Genomic DNA, 20709 nt, shown 5'->3' with positions numbered 1-20709 from the left:
TATCAAAAAAAGCTTACAAGGATTGTGAAATTACACACTTGTAAATTTTTACTTGTAATTCTTGTGAATTCTAAAATCAAATTAATGTACCGCAAGTACCGCAACCATGTTCTTTCCCCGCCATGTCACTTTTTTTTGTTTTTAAATGGTTGTGGACTAGTTAAATACATGGCTGAATAGTATAACGTCTGTGCCTAACATATAAAAAAAAATACGAATTCCCTTTTCCCACGTGTATCGTACGAAATTTTCCGGCACATAGCCATTTAAATTTTTGACATAGTCACGTATGAGCTAATTGATATCATCATCATCCTCCTTGCGTTATCCCGCCATTTGCCATGGCTCATGGAGGCTGGGGTCCGCTTTGACATTTAATCCCAAGATTTGGCATAGGCACTAGTTTTTACTAAAGCGACTGCCATCTGTCCTTCCAACCTGAAGGGTAAACTAGACCTTATTGGAATTAGTGAGCTTATTGATATAATTCGACAAATGCTATTCGTTAGAAGCGGGATTTTAAAATGATATTTTCACATCACTCAAGGGAAAGGCTACTTTTTTCTCTGTGAGGAGCAAAGTTGCACTTTTCCTTCAAGGACTTCATGTTATCAGTATATAATATTAACAAAATTTCCACCTTTTGTTAACACTTGAATCCCTCGCTATGCTCAGGATTCAATTTACGCTCTCGCTGTAAATATGTAATTTTGCTCCCTTCTAACATAATCCACTATATTTTTTATTGTATGAACATGACTATTATAAATCTGGTTCCGTGGCCACTCGAATCATTTAGCCACATTTTGAAATAAAATATTATAATTAAAAACACCTACCAACCGACACTTGTGAACTTGTAATACGGAATAGAGGGTCTCCGGACTCCCTAAGGTTTTTGCGTCATTTTATACAAGTTGTAACTTACAAGTAATATTTTGATAAACAAAATCACGAATACACGTGTAAAAATATACTTGTAAAATTAAAAACGTCACTTGTAACTTGTAGTCTACAAGTGAAGTTTTGATAAACACTTTCTTGTAATAATGAATAATTTTACAGGCAAAATGCTTGTAATACAAGGCTTGTAAGTTTTGATAAACAGGGCACAGGTGATAGGTCAGTAAGGCTGCAGTCCTATTGATGAGTAAAATTGTTTTTCATCACACCAACTGGTAAAAGCTTACTGTGCTATTCGTTTTATTCACAAGAGTGCAGTTTCATACAAATTTTAACTTGATATCTTGAGCTGGCTCGTAGAATTTACATTGTATTATAAATGATTTAAAATCAATAATATTTAATAAATTGATAGATTTGATTTGTTGTTGTGATGAAAAGTTTTGTGTTTCACTGATACTATACAAGGTAGAACACTAATTCATTCCTCTGTAACATAATAAAATATAAAAAACAAACAAACTACGCGACTTCAATTTTTTATTCATGATCATAAAGTAAATAAGCTATGGATGCGGATATTTTTCCCGGATATTATTATGACATGACAATGGAGCAATTTGGACGGAACCGGTTGTATATTAAGACTAGAATTTAAACATAGTAGACAATTATAATTCAGGTAGACAATTATATTCAAAGGAATCTTGTTACATATAAATAAGGCACAACCTTTATTCAAATAACACCTGGAACTGGCAAATAGGTAATCAATTTATAACCAAGTGGTGTCTGGTTTGAAAAGCAGTCATTTTCATACTTATAAAACAGGAATACAATATTATTACCTACCAATTATTTACAAAAACTTCAGTACTAAGACTGCAGGTATAATGTAGAATTAAAAGTATTTAATTATGAATAACATTAATACAATATACACTTAGATTTCACTATCCCTTTCCTAGAATATAATTTCAAGTGACCTCTATCTAATAATTTGCGTCATTCCAAGCAAAGTCCCTTTTTGTTGCTTGCAAAAACAGGTTCTTTATACCTATATAGTACATTACGTTACGCTACAAGTGCTGAGAACAGGGAATTCGAAACTAGTGATGACAAATTAAAATACGACCGAAGAGATACGTGTAACGTACGTTACGTCGTAACGTTTTACATTACATATGGTCATTTCAATTTTTGACATCATTGCGTAATGAGCATATTTCCTAACTAGTGCGGTAACATAGCGCCATATTTACCGTAAAAGATACAAGCATCCTTATGCTAAGATGTAAAATGGGACCTCTTGTCTAAACTTTGACACATAATTTCGTTTGATTGGTGCCATCCCTGTCCGGATTTCAGATTTATATAACTGTTAAAAAACAAAGTAACTGAATTTAATTTACTGTATTTCCCAAAAGGGAAAAAGTATGTTTTCTTTATTGAGAGATGGACATACTTGTTATATTTAATGGCAATGCAACAAATAAGTTTTATAAGATTCACAGTTACTATATTGTGTGTGACTTACTTTTTTAATTTTTGTCAAGCTTCCATTATTTCAACACAGTTATTGCCATGCATGCATATCTATTGTGACAAATGCTACAATATCATAACACCATTGTTCAATGATAAGAGAAGAAAATAAAATTACTTCAAGGATGTGCACTACTGTCACATATAATCAGGGCAGTAGGGCTAGCACAGGATTGTCCCGAGAGTATGTCGCCGCGAGATAAATGACATGTCTTTGTCTAATTGTTTAATGTCATAAGGATGGGTAGTCTATCTCGCGGCGACATATTCTCGTGGCAATCATTTGCTAGTCTTACAGGACAGGTTTCATATCCCAAAAATATTGTATATACTCCAGATTTTACAAGTGATTGCAAATATTAATATTATTATGTAGCTCAATATTCAAAGAGTGAATTTTACTAAACAGTTAAGAAAGTACTTGACAATCAACTCAGATAGAAAATGTTTTTAATTGGTAAAATCTCAGTCTATTTAGACAACAAAAACATTGCTGACAAATTAATGGTTACTAAGGGATATTAGTTTGACATTTTACATAATGTGATTTTTAATTTAGCTACTTAAAAATACATAAGTAAATAGGTTTTAAAATGAAATGACATGACAATTGAGATAGTAGAACCACATGCACTCTCAAAAAACAAGTTACACATCTCAAAAATATTCTGCCTTACTCTAAAATTAACATCTTGGTTACATGTGCAATGGTGCACTATGCTTCAACAGCCTTTTGAATAAGGAATCATACTTAGGGCCGGTTGCATCAAACAGTCTGTCACTGTTAAAATGTTTGTTAAATTTTATTGTATGCCAAGTTCCATAGACGTCTGGTGTGTGACGATGATGTATCTGTCAAATGTGGCTGATGCAACTGGCCCTTAATTTGATCCAATTGCAATCCAGTTAGTTCTAAGACTAGATTTAGATTAATCACTATGCACATCAAGACTTAAGTTTGAAAGAGATGGGATAGGGGATTCTGAAAAATCACCGGAGTCCTCACTTGGCACTAAATTCTGATCACTTTTTTTAGATTGATTGCTTGCTTTAGATGGAGTATCTTCAGTTTCATTTTCTTTATGTTGAGTACGCTCGAATAAGTAACTTCGGTCACTGTACTCAATTAGGTCAGCAACATCAGATATGGAAACAGAACTCTGAGAGCTTTGAGAATTCTGGTGGGGGCTTAAGAGAGGTGAATTTTGTTCCTTTAGAGATGTGTTACTCGGCTGATCTTGGATCTGCAGATCACTTTCAGGTATACTCTTATTTCTAGATACTTGAGATAGTGAAAAATCTAAACTGTAGTCTGTCACTTCATTGTCTGACTTAGCTCTATCGTCTGATGTGAGTAAGTTGCTTTTTTGAATTTCTTTTCCATGTTCTTGCTTCAAAGATATTGATGTAATACTATTCATTGTTGCCGATATTATAGACTCAGATTTTGTTTTATCCTCAGGTTGAGAACTACTTGTGTGAGTTGGGTTCCGAAGGCTGGATGGACACTTTCAATTTGTTCAACTGCTATAACCGGTATTGTCACATCTGTCTCATCTGGTGGCTTAAATGATTTAATATCTATGTATGATGTGGACTCACTACTGTTATTAATATTCTGCTTTATTTCATGGTCTTGCAAATTTGTGTTGGGAGTGTCATTGTTTTGACTCACTCTAATATTATCTTTCTGTTGGTTGTTTGTGGAGTACTGGTCAAGGCTAAATCTGTCAACATTGCTTCTGGCTTGGGATAGTATGTGTTGGTTGGGAATATACTCAGAGCTCATTTTCTCCCTTACAGAGTCACTGGACGTGTCTGTATCTGAATTGTCAAGAGGTAATTTCAAGTGCAGTTTATTCTTTTCATCTGATGAGTTGTCAGAAGTCGAATTACTAGTTGACATACTGGAGTCTTCGTGGACTATGTAAGTACAGTTTTGGTCATCTTTGCGGTGTTTCGCCGTAAGCGACTCGTGTTGGCCCACATTACCGGCGTCTCCCTGCTCATAGTACTTCCTCTGATGGGGTCGTAGAATATTTTTTACGAACGTGACGAGAACAGGCTCCTTGGAATCATGATTACCGTTTAAGAACTGAAGCCGATCAATCAACATATTTCGGCCTTCATACATGTATTCCGTACCCTGACGCGACTCCGACATATACACAAACAGCGTGTTTTTAAGGTTACAAAACTCCAAGAACTCGTGAACAATCGACAAAGCGAGCACACCTTCTGGTATTTTTAAAATGTTATCCAAATTCACATTTTGCTTCATATTTTCACAATCATCCTCAAAGGCCAAAAAAATATTCGCACGAAGCAAGGCACGTATTTTAGCTAGAGATCCATTCTTTTCCAAAGCTTCCAACACTAAATCTCGGAGTTCTGTATCTTCAGCTTGAGCCATTGCACCAGTTTTCTTTATTTATAAGGGGATACTTAAGTTAATTAAATAAATAAAATAAATATTGAGCAGAAGCTACCACTATTATTGTTTGTCATAAATTTCGATCGGTTAGACAGAAATAAACAGGGTTGCCAGGTTAGCTATGTATCTGTGCAATATCTGTGCAAGTCCAGTCTCGTTCTAAAAATGCAGGAAAAGATAATTATCATTACAATACAATACAATACTCTTTATTGCACACCTTGATAAAAAACAACAATACAAAACAAGGAAGCAACACGAACAAAGGTAAACAACAGGCGGTCTTATCGCTAAAGAGCGATTTCTTCCAGACAACCTAAGGTAGCGGAAATTGATACATTTACATAATCATTGTGGTGTTTATAAACTATACATAAGTATATTATTTACTTTCTTACAATATTTCATATTTATATGAATGTTGTTACAAGTAGGTAACCAAAGAAGAAATACGAAATTGTCGCACACAGTCCGCACAGGTAAGCTAGGAACACACTACGCGGACGTCCGTCGTAAATCGACCGCGGACGGGAATCTGGACAATGGAAATACACATAACCGTGCAAACTATCGGTCGACGGACGCGGACGTGGCCTTGAGCGCACGGACGTCCGATCGAAATCTGGCTCTCTGGATGTTTTGTTCCGTGCACACTGATAGGTCGCGGTCGCGGTCGTTTTACGACGGACGTCCGCGTAGTATGTTCCTAGCTTTACCGTGCAAACTATCGGTCGACGGACGTGGACGTGGCCTTGAGCGCGTGGACGTTCGATCGAAATCTGGCTCGCTGGATGTTTTGTTCCGTGCACACTGTTCGGTCGCGGTCGCGGTCGATTTACGACGGACGTCCGCGTATCATGCAAGCGTCGTGACGTCATGTCACTGCTACCAACACAAAGAAAAAAATCGCTAGGGCTCGACCAACCCAGTCCCTAATATTTATCGATATCGATAAATGTGCGATATTTTGCAGTATGGCGACTTAGAAGTAAATTTATATATTTAAAAAAAATGGGATGGCTTTCAGAGGCGTATTTCAAGGATTTGGCGTTGGCATCCTGAGCCAGTCAGTTTTATTTACCGCCCCGTTAATTGACGTCAAAGTATGAAATTTAAGAAAAAAATGCTGCTTTGCTACCCTAACCCCTCAGGTGGCAGAGCTACAAGTTGCATAGGGGAGAAGTGGCGCGGTCATTTTATAAAACATTCCGTTAAGTGGCAGGCGCCGGGAGCCGGACTCTGGGAAAAACAAGCTGATAAGTGGCAGGGACCGGCTCCCGGACCCCGTGCGACGATATACTTAAATATATAAATAAAACCGTCGAAAACTATATCTAGCTTCCTCATACTTGCACGAACACTTCGTCACCACTTCGTCACTAAACAAGGACGGCATTCAGTAAGGGTTCAACACCTTCAACTTCAAAACAACTTGAAATATGAACCAATTTGATTGGACCATCCGCCTGCCATATTTGAGACACGTGTTTAAAAACCGTCTTTTTCTCAAAAATTGTACTGTAATATATTAAAAAAAGAGATATAAGTGTAAATAAATGTATATTTAAGTCCCTGAGTTACTTTTTTCTCCAATTTACTGTTTTTTTGCCTAAATAAAGTTACTTTAATAAATGGAAGTGGAAAATGTAGCCATCTGATATTTGATCGAGTCTAGCAAAATTCACATAAATGGAATGTATTTTTTTTCTATAGAATGATTTCAGCCGTTTCATAATGAATCCAGTGATGTATGGTTTATGCACAACATACCTACATTTTTTGAGTAATTATAATTTTTGTAACATAAGTAACATTCGCGATGACCACCCGTGAGGGCCCCGCCACTCAAGGGTAAACTACAAGGGTAAACAGTGGTTCAGCCAACAGAAGAAAAAAACCAAATTCATGAAATATGACTTTTCTCTAAAATGATTTAACTTTATCATACAATCTTTTTTTCATTTTGGTTAACTAAATAGTACTTATAACCTGGAAGAAATTTGAATCTCCAACTATAATATTTCCGCAAAAAGTACGTAAGTGTTGAAATGTTGATTTAAAAAAAAAATATTTCTGATGGAGCGACCACTCTAACGCCGTGTCTCATACTTCCATATCGACAAGGTTTGATTTCGTATGCGTCGCATCGCCGTCGCGCGACCATCGCGCGACCGTCGCCCACGCAAGCCACGGCGAAGTGATACTTCTAGAAAAGCCTTGTTTAATGATCTGTCCGTCATATAAGTTTGACAGTTAAAATCGAAAAGCAACAGTGTCAAAATTAAAAGAATAATGTTTTTTGGATTTTGTTACATTTTATTGTTATACCGTTCTAACACCACCAAATAACTTAAAAATATATTAAGATATACAGGGTTTATTTTGAATTTTTGATAGCGGGTCAGTGAGGGCAGCTACCAGATCCCGTGCTGCTACGCGAAAACGGTCTAAGGAGACATTCCATCTATTTCAAATTGATGAAGATTGGCGTTTACAGATTTTGGAAATAATATAGGTACAGGGCGTGAGAAAAAAAGTAATTTAAAAAAAAAATCCAAATGATCCCATTCCTCTCAAGAATAAAAAGTTTGTATGGAACCAAAAAAAATTCCGGCTAGAAAACCCACAAATCGAGAAAAACATTTCCCATACAATTTATGTGAAAAATTTTTTTTATTTATTTTTACATGCGACTTACGGTATGCCTCTCAGGCTGAAGGGGAAAATTTATAAATCCGTTATCCGACCGTGAGTGCTGGGCCATCAAGACGAATGATGAGAGAAGACTGCATGTGAATGAAATGAGAATGTTGCGATGGATGTGTGGTGTGACAAGACTGGATAGGATTCGGAATGAGTATATAAGAGCAGGAAGCCTGAGAGTAGCGTAGCGCCAGTGACAGAGAAGTTGAGAGGAAGTAGATTAACATGGTATGGGCATGTAATGCGGAGGGATGAAAGCGATGTTATAAAATGAATGAGTAGTAAATATGAAGGTGGATGGATACAATGGTAGTGGAAGACCTAAGAAAAGATAGATGGAATGTGTGAACAATGATATGAGAGTGAAAGGTATTATGTAGTATGGAAATGAAGGCTGATAGAGAGGAATGGAGGAAGATGATCTGTTGCGCCGACCCCAAATAATGGGAAAAGGGCAAGGGAATGATGATGACTTACGGTAATGTACTAAAAAGATACAAATTGAAGAAAACTTTCCCCATATAATTTACTATGGAGAAAACGTGAAAATGTATTATGTAATGTAATTACGCCAATTGGTCCTGTTACATTGAAGGACCGTAATAATGTATGAAGACATAACAGTAACATAACATATAGTAAAATTAGAATACATTTTCACCTTTTTCCAGATGGGAATTTTTTTTGTAGCTTTTTAGTATATTACCGTAAGTTGATCTCTAGGAAACTATTGATACTGAATAAGAATGGAATCGTTAATTGTATTGGAAAAGTTTTTCTCGATTTGTGGATTTTATAGCCGGATTTTTTTTTGGTTCCATACAAACTTTTGATCCTTGAGAGGAATGGGATCTTTTAGCATCAAAAAAGAGTTTGTGAAAAATGACTTTTTTCGCACACCCCCTATGTTTTTTCCAAAATCTGTAAACGCCAATCTTCATCAATTTGAAATAGATGGAATGTCTCCCTTAGACCGTTTTTGCGTAGCAGCACGGGATCTGGTAGCTGCCCTCACTGACCCGCTATCAAAATATGCCCTGTATATCTTTTTGAAGCCAATATTGTCGACAATTTGTTTTATTTTTACACATTCGATCAGGAAATAAATTTTTAAGTTATTTGGCGGTGTTAGAACGGTATAACAATACTCGTAAAATGTAACATAATCCAACCAACTTTAGTTTTTAATTTTGACACTGTTGCTTTTCGACTTTAACTGTCAAACTTTTATGACTGACAGATCATTAAATAAGGCTTTTTTAGAAGTATCACTTAGAGTGGTCGCTCCTTCAGAAACTAAAAAAAATTTTTTTTGAAATGTTGACTTACGTACTTTTTGCACAAATATTATTATAGTTGGAGACTCAATTTTCTTCCAGGTTATAAGTATTATTTAGTTAACCCAAATGAAAAAAGATTGCATGATAGAGTTAAATACTTTTAGAGAAAAATCATATTTCATGAATTTGGTTTTTTTTTCTGCCGGCTGAACCATTGGGAATTTTTCAACAAAACTTTGCACAATCGTTCTACTAAGTGTAACTGTAGAAAAAAAAAACAGCTTCTAATCATTAAAGGGCATTTTTTCTTCCCTTATCCTGCTACGGCCATTCCTATGCCTGACGTTCATATTTGGCACTGCCTCCTAATTAACACTTCACTTTAGTATGAAGAAAATAGTTCTTATGAAATTCCGCAACATGGCGCGTAGTCATCAGGTCAGGCTTTAGTTGTTTAAAACTCCCGCCAGTCGCCTAACAAACGTTTGGTATGTATGGGTCTTTATAGAGTGCAAAATCCACAGCACTTTGACCTGAACTGGTTTCACTAAGGTACACGCATGCGTTGTGATGTTTGGGAAGGTAGAGACGTAAATAAAATGAAAAGTCGCCCCTGAAATTCTAGCAAATGCCGAGTCAGCTGCGAAGTTGCCTTCGAATGCTATTGGCTGAAAGTTTGTTATCACAGATAAGGCAGCGTTTAGTGCCCCATGAAGTCAGCAGCTGGTATAAGTAAAGGGAAATGGCAATATCACCTGTTTCATGAGCTGAAAAGATCCTGTAATTTTAGAGAGATTCTAGAATATACTGTTGCCGTCCTTGTCTAACAATTTATTGATTATAGAAATGTAAAAACGCAGAAAATTTTATTGACGCTTCGTGATGGTATATCCATTTTTGTTTCAACTCTATCTTGAATGGCTTAAATTTTATGCGAAGCTCTAGTTCCAGAAGGTCGGTAGTGCCGAGCGGCACGTGGTCTGGGCTCTCTAAAAGCTTACCAGATCTTTACGCAGGGGTTCGATGCTGGGGGGCGCGGACCTGCGCGTAGCGGCGGCGGCTGTGCAGGGGTCGCTGTCAGTCGAGTCGAGCACACGCGCCAGCCTGTCGCATGGTCCTCCTCTACGTCTGAACGATACATTCAAACTTTTAGTCTGTTCTCTAATCATATCCTTCTCACAAAAAACTGATTTTAAAATACCGATAGAACTTGCTGAATTGCTTACTGACTCTTTTAACATAGTTTGTAGAACTTTTCCTCATTGTGGTTGAACTTTCGCCAAAGAACTTTAGTGGCGGGAAAACAATTTCATATCTCACTTGACGTGCCGAGTCATATGTGTACGTAGAGTGGAGGGGGCGTCTGTCTCGGCTGGAGACATGGTGTATTCGTCGTGAATCGATATTTTTGGGACATTCTTGGCAGAAACCATGAATTTCGAGGCAAAATAAAGGTATGCTAGTTTATACGGTATTAGATTTTATGTTCACCCTTAGATGTCCGAGTACGTGCATGAAGTATTTTCTTCGACTGCTATTTTCGTCTGTCAATGCTTCGGTTATATATTTGTACTCTACACGTGAATTAAAAGTAAGTATTAAAAAAATGATTTGGGTGGCATGGTCGTCACCGTTATTTAAATACACATAGAGACCGTATTTATACCTCACATACACTGTACATTTCTTCAGCTCGTTTGGAGAGGTACAGCTAAAGATTTTCAGAAACTCTTGAGCTTGAAACCTTATTTCAGCGCAGGCGTAATGGTTTTAACACCAACATAAGCTGCAGGTACGTGGATTTAGATAAGTTTAGTACTTATTTACTGCATGTATGGTAAAGTATTCCCCTCTGTATACTTATCAGTAAATAATAAGTAATTTTAGTTTAACGTGGAGCATAATTAATATTTATGTATGTACACGTATAAATACTTTATAATTTAATACATTCGTGCGGTAGAATAATTAATTAGTTTGCCGTGTAAGGAATATTTATTGCTTAAATGTATGAAAAATAACACAGAATGTTATTAAGGTAAAACGGTTAACTTCAATTGACGCATGAAATGCACCACGTGGACTTGACGTTTCATACTAGATTAAGGGCCAGTTGCATCAACCACATTTGACAGACACATCATCGTCACGCAGCAGAGGTCTATGGAACTTCCCATACAATAAAAAATAACGAATGCTTTAACGGTGACAGACGGTTTGGTGCAACCGGCCCTAAGGCTTTATATGCACCCGTTGATCGTGTACCTTACTTATTAACTTATTATGTATTAGGGTGAATCAACTTGTTCTTGCTTTTTGCAAGAATTGCCCATACTTATTATTAGCTCTACTTTTGTGAGTTTTAACCTGGCCATCGTGGATAAAGATTTTTATTTTACATTAAGGGAATAATTAAAAAAAAACATTTACAATTAAATCTATATGTGACCCAGTGGAAGAGACACTTTTTTCATATAAAAGTGAGGGACAGCTATGTCCACTGGGTCACTGCTCGAAATAAAGTAGTAAAATAGCAAATCCTATAAAAACATGATGTATTGCATAGCTTGTATATCTGTTTTTAATATAATAAGTATAAACTAATTACACTCAGGGATACAACTGGCGACCGCAGAGCTGGCAGTTACCTCGCTCAACGAATCAGTTTGGCAGTCCAGCGAGGTAACGCAGCCAGCATCTGCGGCACCTTGCCGCGGGGACCTTTTTTAGATTTAGTTTAGGTTTAGTTTTTTATTCTTTCTATGTATAGGAATTTTTGTATTTAGAATAATTATTAATTTATACCTTTAAATATTCATATATTCGTTAATTAATTACACTAAAAACAAATTAAATTTTCTGACCACATGTAGTCGAAGTATGCGTAATTTTGCTGGCAAAGAAAAGTTCACCCATTAAATATTTATAATTTCAATAATGAAATTAAGTTATACTGTTTTTGTATACTGTGTGTAACATTGTATAAATGCAATCTTAGCTTTTAATCTTGATTTCGGTAGAATGTTTACTCTGTCTACACTCTAGAGTGTATCCCCGAGATCGAAAATTCGAGAATGTTTAGGTACCTATTTTATTTATCTCTCAATTTACCTTTCGACCCGTTATTCGACCTTTAAAGAAACAGGGGGCCAATTCTGAATTTGGATCGCATGTTTCCGTGTTTTTCCTTCAGTACTATCTCAAACATTAGGCATTAAAATTCTAATTCCAATTTCTGTCGGTCGTGTTTCTAAAATAGATTCGATTTCATACACGTTTTGGAATAGGTAACGAAATAGAACACTTCCAAATAGTGCCGCCAAATGATAAAATCAGCATTCAAACATTATACACCCCCTTTCAACGATATTTGCACAGTATAATAAAGAGTACTATCGTACAGTATGGCTACTCCCGCTCCCCGCTGAAAGTGCCGCCCACCCCCTCTCGGTTACCTCACAGTTACCGCCTGTCAAAAATGCGAACAGTCGACCTGTCATATCTCACTCATACAAGCATGGTACGCGTTCACCTACACGAGCTTAGACTGTGTGCTAGGAACGCGCCTCTTTCATATATGTATTTGATTGAGGTGTGATATTTGTATATTTCTAATTATTAGTGAATATTTTCTCTGTCTTAACACATTCAGAGTCGAAAACTCGGCTGTGGCCGTATTTAATGTTTTTTTCCGGATGACCCGATAGTCGGGATCGTGGTATTAGAGCATAATGACAAACATTTTGAGGCCCCGGGCGGATGTCACGTTTGGCCGGGTGACAATGAATGTGTTAAGTCACCCCGACCGTCCCAAGTTCCCCCATTTGACGATGATTTTCTTTTCGATGGCGGTTCTTCTGGAATCTGCTATTACGTACGTACAGTCAACCAATTTGAATCCTAGGCCACTGTTATAGAGGAATAAGTAAGGAAGAGTTAAATTGTAACTCCATACATCAGTAAATGCGAGTTATTTGTATAGGCATAGTTAAGTGACATCTAGCGACAATCACGCGTCAATCACGCGTCAACTAGCATAAATTATCAGTACTGCTACTTGTCAATAGATGTCGCGACGAACGAAGAGTCGAATGCTCAACCATTTTTAGCTAATATTACAATAGTATTAATCACAATCAGTATTCTGTTTTCAATTCCTTCTGCTTGTAATATAAGTTGTAAACTGTTCTAATATTAAATTTTTGGCCGGCGAGACACTGTTGCCACTAGAATCGAGTAGTGGTACTGGTAATTCACGCTATTTGACGCGTGATTGACGCATGATTGTCGCTAGATGTCACTTAACTATGCCTATATAAATAACTCGCATTTACTGATGTATTGGAGTTAACTCTTCCCTTACTTATTTCTCTATGGCCACTGTATAATTTTTGTACAGTAAACTTCAATGTGACTTCTGTGGCAAATATAATACGGTGTCAATAAGACAGGGTTCCAGAGTGGCCTAGGGTTCAAATTGGTTGACCGCGGTAATTCTCAATCGTCTAGTCCATATTCTAATTGCCGCGACGCTTCTATTTTCAGTAGAATTTGAATTCTGATAAATTCGAATTGGAACTGAAATTCCACTGAAAACAAATGAGTCGCGGTAATTAGAACTCGCCCTTACGTCTTGAGAATGACCGACCGTACAACCTGTCTGGCCCGCATCGCGTTTTCCGCATGATTCAAGCCATGTTTTGAAGCTCTTATTATTTTTCTGTTCGGTGAAAATGATGAAATAAATATGCCCGCTGAACCTTGTGAACATTCCTAAGGCACTATTTAATCATGACTAAACGAACATACATTTTCAGCTTGGGATGAAACGTAAAATATTATGTTACGTAGATTAAAGGAGCGAGGCGAAATCTGATATTGAACTTAAAATGATGCAATTAAAAGGCAACTTTGTATATTATTAATAATACTTAGCATTTGAGATATTTGGGATACCAAAAAACTTACCGTAATTACTTTGGTTACTTGGACTTCTTCAGAAATCGTAGTCACAAAATCAACATACTTCCGCCTGGAGCCCCATGGTTTTTTTCCCATTACGTTACCATTTTTTCATACATTTTGTATGGCGGTAACGGAATGGAAGGTCTGAAAAATGTATGGAAACCTTGAGACATTTTTCAGGCGATTATGTATGAATCGCGTAAAATAAAAAATACCCATGATACAAAAAAAGTGCGGTGGACAACTTTGAAAAAAATGGCCCATATATTCTCTCGGCGAGTTTCATTATTGCCATGTTATTTTTACCGTTAATACTTGTTGTAGGTATTGAAAGTGCGTCCTTTTGCTACATCTGGGTGCGTAGCCGAATGGCACATACGCTCACGAAACGCTCACGAAACGAAACGCTAGTAGATATCTATCTCTATCGCTCTTGCATATTGGCGCGACAGAGCCCGACTAACTGGCGCGGCGTTTCGTTTTCGTTTGGCGTCGGAGAAATGCCATTCGGCTACGGGGCCTGTATAGGCTACGCTCGTAGCGCGTAGCGCCTGCGTAGCACATGGTGACAGTGCTGGCCCCGTAGCCGAACGGCAATCTATCTCTATCGCTCTAGCCCATTGGCGCGACAGAGCCAGACTGACTTTCTGCGGCCTTTGGCGACTTTTGTTTCCACAAAGTTCCTAATATTCCTATGGCCACCTCTCAAGCATCAGCTACATTTAATTTAATTTTCAGCACATAAGGTGCTACTTTATAGCACTAGTGCGAGAAGGTACTTTATGTGCCTATGTTGAATTTTAAAAGGGTCGTACAATACACGTGCAAAAAGAAAATTCGCAACTCGTGTCTATTTAAAAAACTCCGCAACTCCACACTCGTGTCGTAATGTACTACAGATGTAGTGGGAAAAGATTTGCCTTCGTATTGTTACGGAAACGTTTCGTACGTTACGTGTCATGCTATTTCAGTCAGTCTCAGTACAAGATGTACTGACATTGACTGAGCTAGCATGACAAATGAGAACGTTTCCGAAAAAATATGAAGGAAATACTTTTCGCACTACATCTGTATTTTACTCTTTGAACACCTAAGTCCGTTTTCACATTATCCGATCCGATATCGGATGTCGGAAGGATTTCAATAGAAAAAATCCAAGATGGCGCCTGTAATGTATGGGATATCGGTCCGACATCTGATATCGGATCGGATAATGTGAAAACGCACTAAGGGCCACTTGCGCCACCCGTTTAACTCAATGTTAGAGGGCTGTCAACTGTCAAAATCTAAATCTATCTTTATCTATCTTTATTCGCTGGTGTAAATGACCCTATTATAAAACGTAGTGATTCAATGCTCTTTGGGCAATACTCCTTAACTGACCAATATTTGTTCAGCGACTTTTAAAAATTAGTCTTTAATTTTTATATTCTTTGACGTTGTCTGTCACGCTTTAGACTTAACAGATTTCGTAATACAGTCGGTTCATCTTTACTTGTCCTATCATGTAAACCAATGTAAACAAACGAAACGTCAAATATGATCAAAGACAATTACTAGTGATTGGAAATGTCGATAAAATGATGTATTAACTATAATTTGTAAATAAACGCTGCTAACGTCATCAGAGGATTTTCAATTTTACGTCACACAATATCTATGTAAAAACCAAAATTTAATTAGGTTTCGTCGTATTTGCAACAATCCTATGGAAAAGGCTAGTACAGTATTCATTTTATACTTAGTACCTAACATTAACACTAATACAACTAAAAATATACTGATATAATATTTATTGTAAAGAGGTAATAAAAACTTAAAAAAAGTCGGTTAATAAATCTGATAAATTATTGTAATTAATATCAACGCATTTTTTCCAAGCTATACAAACTCAAATGTTAATATCGATCGTTCATAACGATAAGTTGTCATCCCAACATTGCGACTCATAGACTTCATACTTCATAATGTCAGGAGTTTTTGATGTCATTCGTTCGTAATTACAATTATTGATGGAAATCGTTATAGAAATGATATTTTTCAGTGGTTTTTTGATTGATTTCAATACTTTGTGAGTTTCTTTAAGTGTATAATAACATATTTAGTGATGGTTATGTGCAATTCCAGAGAAAAGTGAGATAATGTTTTCCAGCAGTGTTTGTATACATGATTGGACAAGTATGGTTCAACTGAGTGTACGTTACCTCTTAGGATAGACTTTGAAGGGTGATTAATTTTTAAATCAAAACATTTATTTTTAAAAGTTACTGAACAAATGTTGGTCAGTATAAGGAGTCTGGAGTATATACCTATACCTATATATGCATACATTTTCATTTTTTGCTTTTGGCAGAGGGCCATCCGGTATAAGTACCTACCTAAAACAATTAACTGTGACGTCACTCGAATCGATTTCATATATTATTAATTCCATATTAGCAAATCGTACCAATACGTTTATCAGTTCTTAAAGAAGCTAAATCGAATAGAAGAAAAGTTTGGACACTATTTTCCTCAACATTAATAAACTTGTCTCTAAAACATGCATCTGTGTAGGTACGACGAACCACATCTTAATCAAACTGTTTCCGAAGTTAAACTATAATGTTGCATTGCATAAAGCCAGAAAGATGCGGGGAAATTGCCTGTCGCGTAACATTATCTCGGCTCTAGCATCGCGTAGCGTTCGCCATATTTCTTAATTCTGAATACATTGCCAAGTTTCTAAAAATATATATATACTGTTAGAAATGTTCTTTTTGATTTATTTTCCACCAACATGGTTTTATTAAAACTTAGTATTACCATAAATTAAATATAACAAGATCATACCATCCCATACATTAAAATGCGACCGCCTACGAACGCGCTTACACTCCACCACACATAGATGGCGCCACAAAAAAATGCCTTGTTGCCACCGATTATTTGTAGATTGGCATTAAGTGTCAATTCCGAGCCGTAAATCTATGTCAAAAGTGACACTTAACGCCATCTACAAGTATAATCGTAAGCTACAAGACATTTTTTTGTGGCGCCATCTATGTGTGGTGGAGTGTAAGCGCGTTCGTAGGCGGTCGCATTTTAATGTATGGGATGGTATGATCTTGTTATATTTAATTTATGGTATTACCTAAGATAGTGGTATAGTCATCCCTGTTATTTATTAGTTATGTAAGTAGTGATTAATTTACTGAATTATTAATTTAAGCTTCTATTTTTTTTTTTGCGTAACCGTTGAACTCGATGTTCGAGTTCGAAACACGAATCCGGTTTATTATTAACTAGTGTTCGTCCTAGGCATGTATGTTGAAGACCAATGGGTCAATGATAAAAAACTGGTATACCTTCGGAGGTGTAAGAAGTGGTGGATATATAAATACAAAAGTTAAATTCACTAGACGATCTTTCCGGGTAGACGGTCTTCCCAACACTGACCTTATGTACTTGTATAAAAATAAAATATGACAACAAAATAATACAAAAACTTAACATATTAACGAATTATAAAACGCCTAATAAATATTGTAATGATTACTTAACTATGTATATAGAGAAATCATCAAGAGGTAACTGCCATAACTGTCATAGGAAACAATGACGGACACTTCGACACTTGGACATGCCAAAGTAAAGAAAACCATCAGGTAAATATCATATTTTCCCCAAATGTTTTTGCGTGTTCTTATTTTTCATAAGAACAAACGACATTATCATTTCTTTATTTTATTATTACGATATCACTTTAATACCCGTTTTGAAAAAAAATTGTAGGCATGATCAGTGTAGTTATGATAGTATTTCATAAGTGGCACTAAAAAATTGAGGTACTATTCTTAGTATGAAGATTGTCAATCCTATAGACATAGACATAGACAGAGGCTCCCCACAGACAGTCTTAAAAATTCATAATCTTAAAAAAAACTTGTATGCAATCTGACAGTTCAAACTGACACTGACAAGACACTGACAGATCTGAACTGTCAGATTGCATACAAGTTTTTAAAATTATGAATTTTAGTATGAAGACTGTCTCCTGGGACATAGACATAGACATAGAATGGCTTTATTTAATATCACAATGTTACAATGTTAAAATTAAAATAATTAGGTCAAACATGGATATTAAAAAGGGCCGCGACTCAGCATAATGTCGCAGTAATTTTTACTGCAACGCTGGTTTTCAGTCGGACCCTAGTACACTAAACCTAAACTAATTAACCTAAACTAGTTTGTGTGTGTGTGTGTGTGTGTGTGTGTGTGTGTGTGTATGTGTGTGTGTGTGTATGTGTGTGTGCGTGTGTTTGTGTGGGCGCGCGTGTGAACCTATTGCGTATGATTGCGCGTATAAAAGCGCTATAATAGGGAACTGTAGTCAAAACAATAGTTATTTGTTATACAAGGGGGCAAAGTTGTATTTTAACGCCGAGTGTGGAATTGAAAAACGAGCAAGTGAAAGGATTCTATAGTTGAACCACGAGCGAAGCGAGTGTAACACGAAACTTTTCCCCTCACTACAGCGAAGAAACTACAACGCAAAAAATGCGTTTATTTCTGCTTCCAGTAGTTCCACAGGTGGTAAATCATCTTAATTACTAGATTCACCTACTTTTGACAATTTTAAAGCAGTCAATTTGACTTTATCCAAGGTCAAATTACTTTACCCACTAGTGGATAAAATGCGTTTTTACCCGCTGGTATTAAAGGACAAAACACGTGTTTCCGAGCTAGTGAGGGGAAAAATATTTTATACCATGCACGAAATAAAGCATCAGATAATAGGCTAGTTTCCTATACTTAAAATAAAATATTTTATGCAGTGCACGAAATAAAGCACCACACAATTAGAAGAAAAATATAGACAGTAGTTATGTTTAAACTTTATTTCTATTTAATAAGTCAAAGAGAAATATATAAAGTAAATGAATTGAACGTGACGTCACTCCTCAGTATTTCATAGTAATTCCATATTACCAAATCGTTTTGACAGTTCATAAAAAGAAGCTAATTTGACTAGTAGGACACTAGCCTATTATAAGAATGGACAGAAGTTATTTTTAAATTCAATTTCTATTTAATAAGTCAAGTAGAAATATATAAATATATATATAATAACGCTTCCTTGATGTCCTATAATACAATATTTATAGAGACGTCATTCCACTAAAATGAATACTCCTGATTCTATTGAGATTGAGTGTATATGTATATGTTATATCTGTAATTCTACCTTATTAAATGTTTATTTATTGATAGGAACATATAATTTTACTACAAAAAAAAACATTAAACATTTATTTTTAACTTCTTTAAATGAGAAATACATACGAATAGGTATAAATAAATTGAGTCAAAAAAATATATATCGTCAGTATAGAGTAAAAACTCATCGACGTTCCTCTTTCGTATAGAAACGGCTCCGTTTCATTCCAAAAGGATTCGTATAGTGTCGATTGAGCACGAGTTCACTATTAACGCTCTATTCAATAGACATCATATTCATCCAATGGATTTCGTATTTGATCAAGCATTTCTCACTTTTCCCGTTCCAGTTTTTTTCAAATAAAGATTGAAATTGACGTTAAGCCGGGCAATCCAATTTCCATCACAAGAATACTCGTTTGTTTTAGTCGAGCTAAAGCAACGAAAAGAATCAATATGCGAAAAGCAAAACGGACTAAGGTCGAAACAATGTTGAATGTACGGGATCGGAAAAGCTCTAGAATACCAAATACCGAGTTCGGGCCCAAGCTCACACAGGCTTTGAGCGGATTAGATACCAGCACACCTCGCTACTGCAGCGCGTCACGTGGAACTAAGGTCAACAAATAACTCACTCCACGTGCACTGCACCGACCTTTATGAATAACCAATAACTGAATCGAAAACTTCTTCCATATGTTTCGACTTCAGTGTTAAATTAACATGTGCAGTTTCCAATACTTTGCAATCATAGCTATATTTTTCTACATTTTTCCAAAAGCCACATTTAGTAGCCTAAGTAATTACCTACAGTTAGTAGATTTCGTTTTATATGGAGTGCAGAAATAAGTTCTAGCGTTTTCATAGCAGTTCCAGAGTTTCACCACGGATAGGCGCCTATCCTTTTTGGGCCTAGTATGACCTTGACCAAGTATGATTTATATAGGATTTACAATCTTCATACTAAGAATCGTATCTCATTTTTTTTGCGCCACCTATTAAATACTATCATAACTACACTGATGAATTGATGATGCTTACAAATTTATTTTATCAAAATGTGTATTGACGTGATATCATGATATTAACGTAAAGAAGCAGCATGTCATATTATAGGTTCTTATAAAAAATAAAAACACGCAAAAATATTTCGGGAAAATATGACTTTGGCCACTTCCAGGCTGCGTAACAGCGCCATTTTAAGCCTAAAAGGCCCATAGATTTCAGGGGTACGCTTTTTTGTATAGACTTTGTCTGTCCCGGTATTATATCGTCCTTGGTATGACCGAGCAAATAGATAACCCGGGTAGGTGTAAATCAAGAAAGTGCCCCATATTTAAATTGTTCAATCCCTTATGTGATTATACTCGCACAACAGTAAAGTTGTTAAGTAAGACTCCCGGGGGCTCTGGCGCCAGCGCCACACATGGATGTAATGTACAGAGGTAGTCGCTAGTATTTATAAGGAAGTTTCCTCATTAACTCACCGAGGCACAGCCAAAGCTGCTTGAAATAATAAAAGCGTTGGCCCTTACGAGGCAGCGCTCAACACAAAGAGAATTTAGGAAATTCATCAAAAGGAAAATCTGTACAATTTCAGCAGACATTCTGTGAGCAAAATTACATAATTAGAGTTCGTTAAAGATCCTTTAGCTTCTCTGTAACTGTAGTAAGTAT

General features: G+C 36.3%; 1 protein-coding gene across 1 annotated transcript; it reads right to left on the bottom strand.

Moving 5' to 3' along the window:
- Window positions 1-1429: 1429 nt before the first annotated feature.
- On the bottom strand, window positions 1430-4938 carry LOC125241818 (dentin sialophosphoprotein-like). Its single transcript, XM_048150461.1, is given in 2 exon segments — window positions 1430-3878; window positions 3881-4938. Coding segments are annotated over 2 exon segments (1482 nt in total). The 5' UTR covers window positions 4862-4938; the 3' UTR covers window positions 1430-3377.
- Between the last annotated feature and the right edge of the window lie 15771 nt (window positions 4939-20709).

This window comes from Leguminivora glycinivorella, chromosome Z, assembly GCF_023078275.1.
Source record: "Leguminivora glycinivorella isolate SPB_JAAS2020 chromosome Z, LegGlyc_1.1, whole genome shotgun sequence".
In the NCBI taxonomy this organism is placed as follows: domain Eukaryota; kingdom Metazoa; phylum Arthropoda; class Insecta; order Lepidoptera; family Tortricidae; genus Leguminivora; species Leguminivora glycinivorella.
This window is presented reverse-complemented; position numbering and strand designations above follow the sequence as displayed.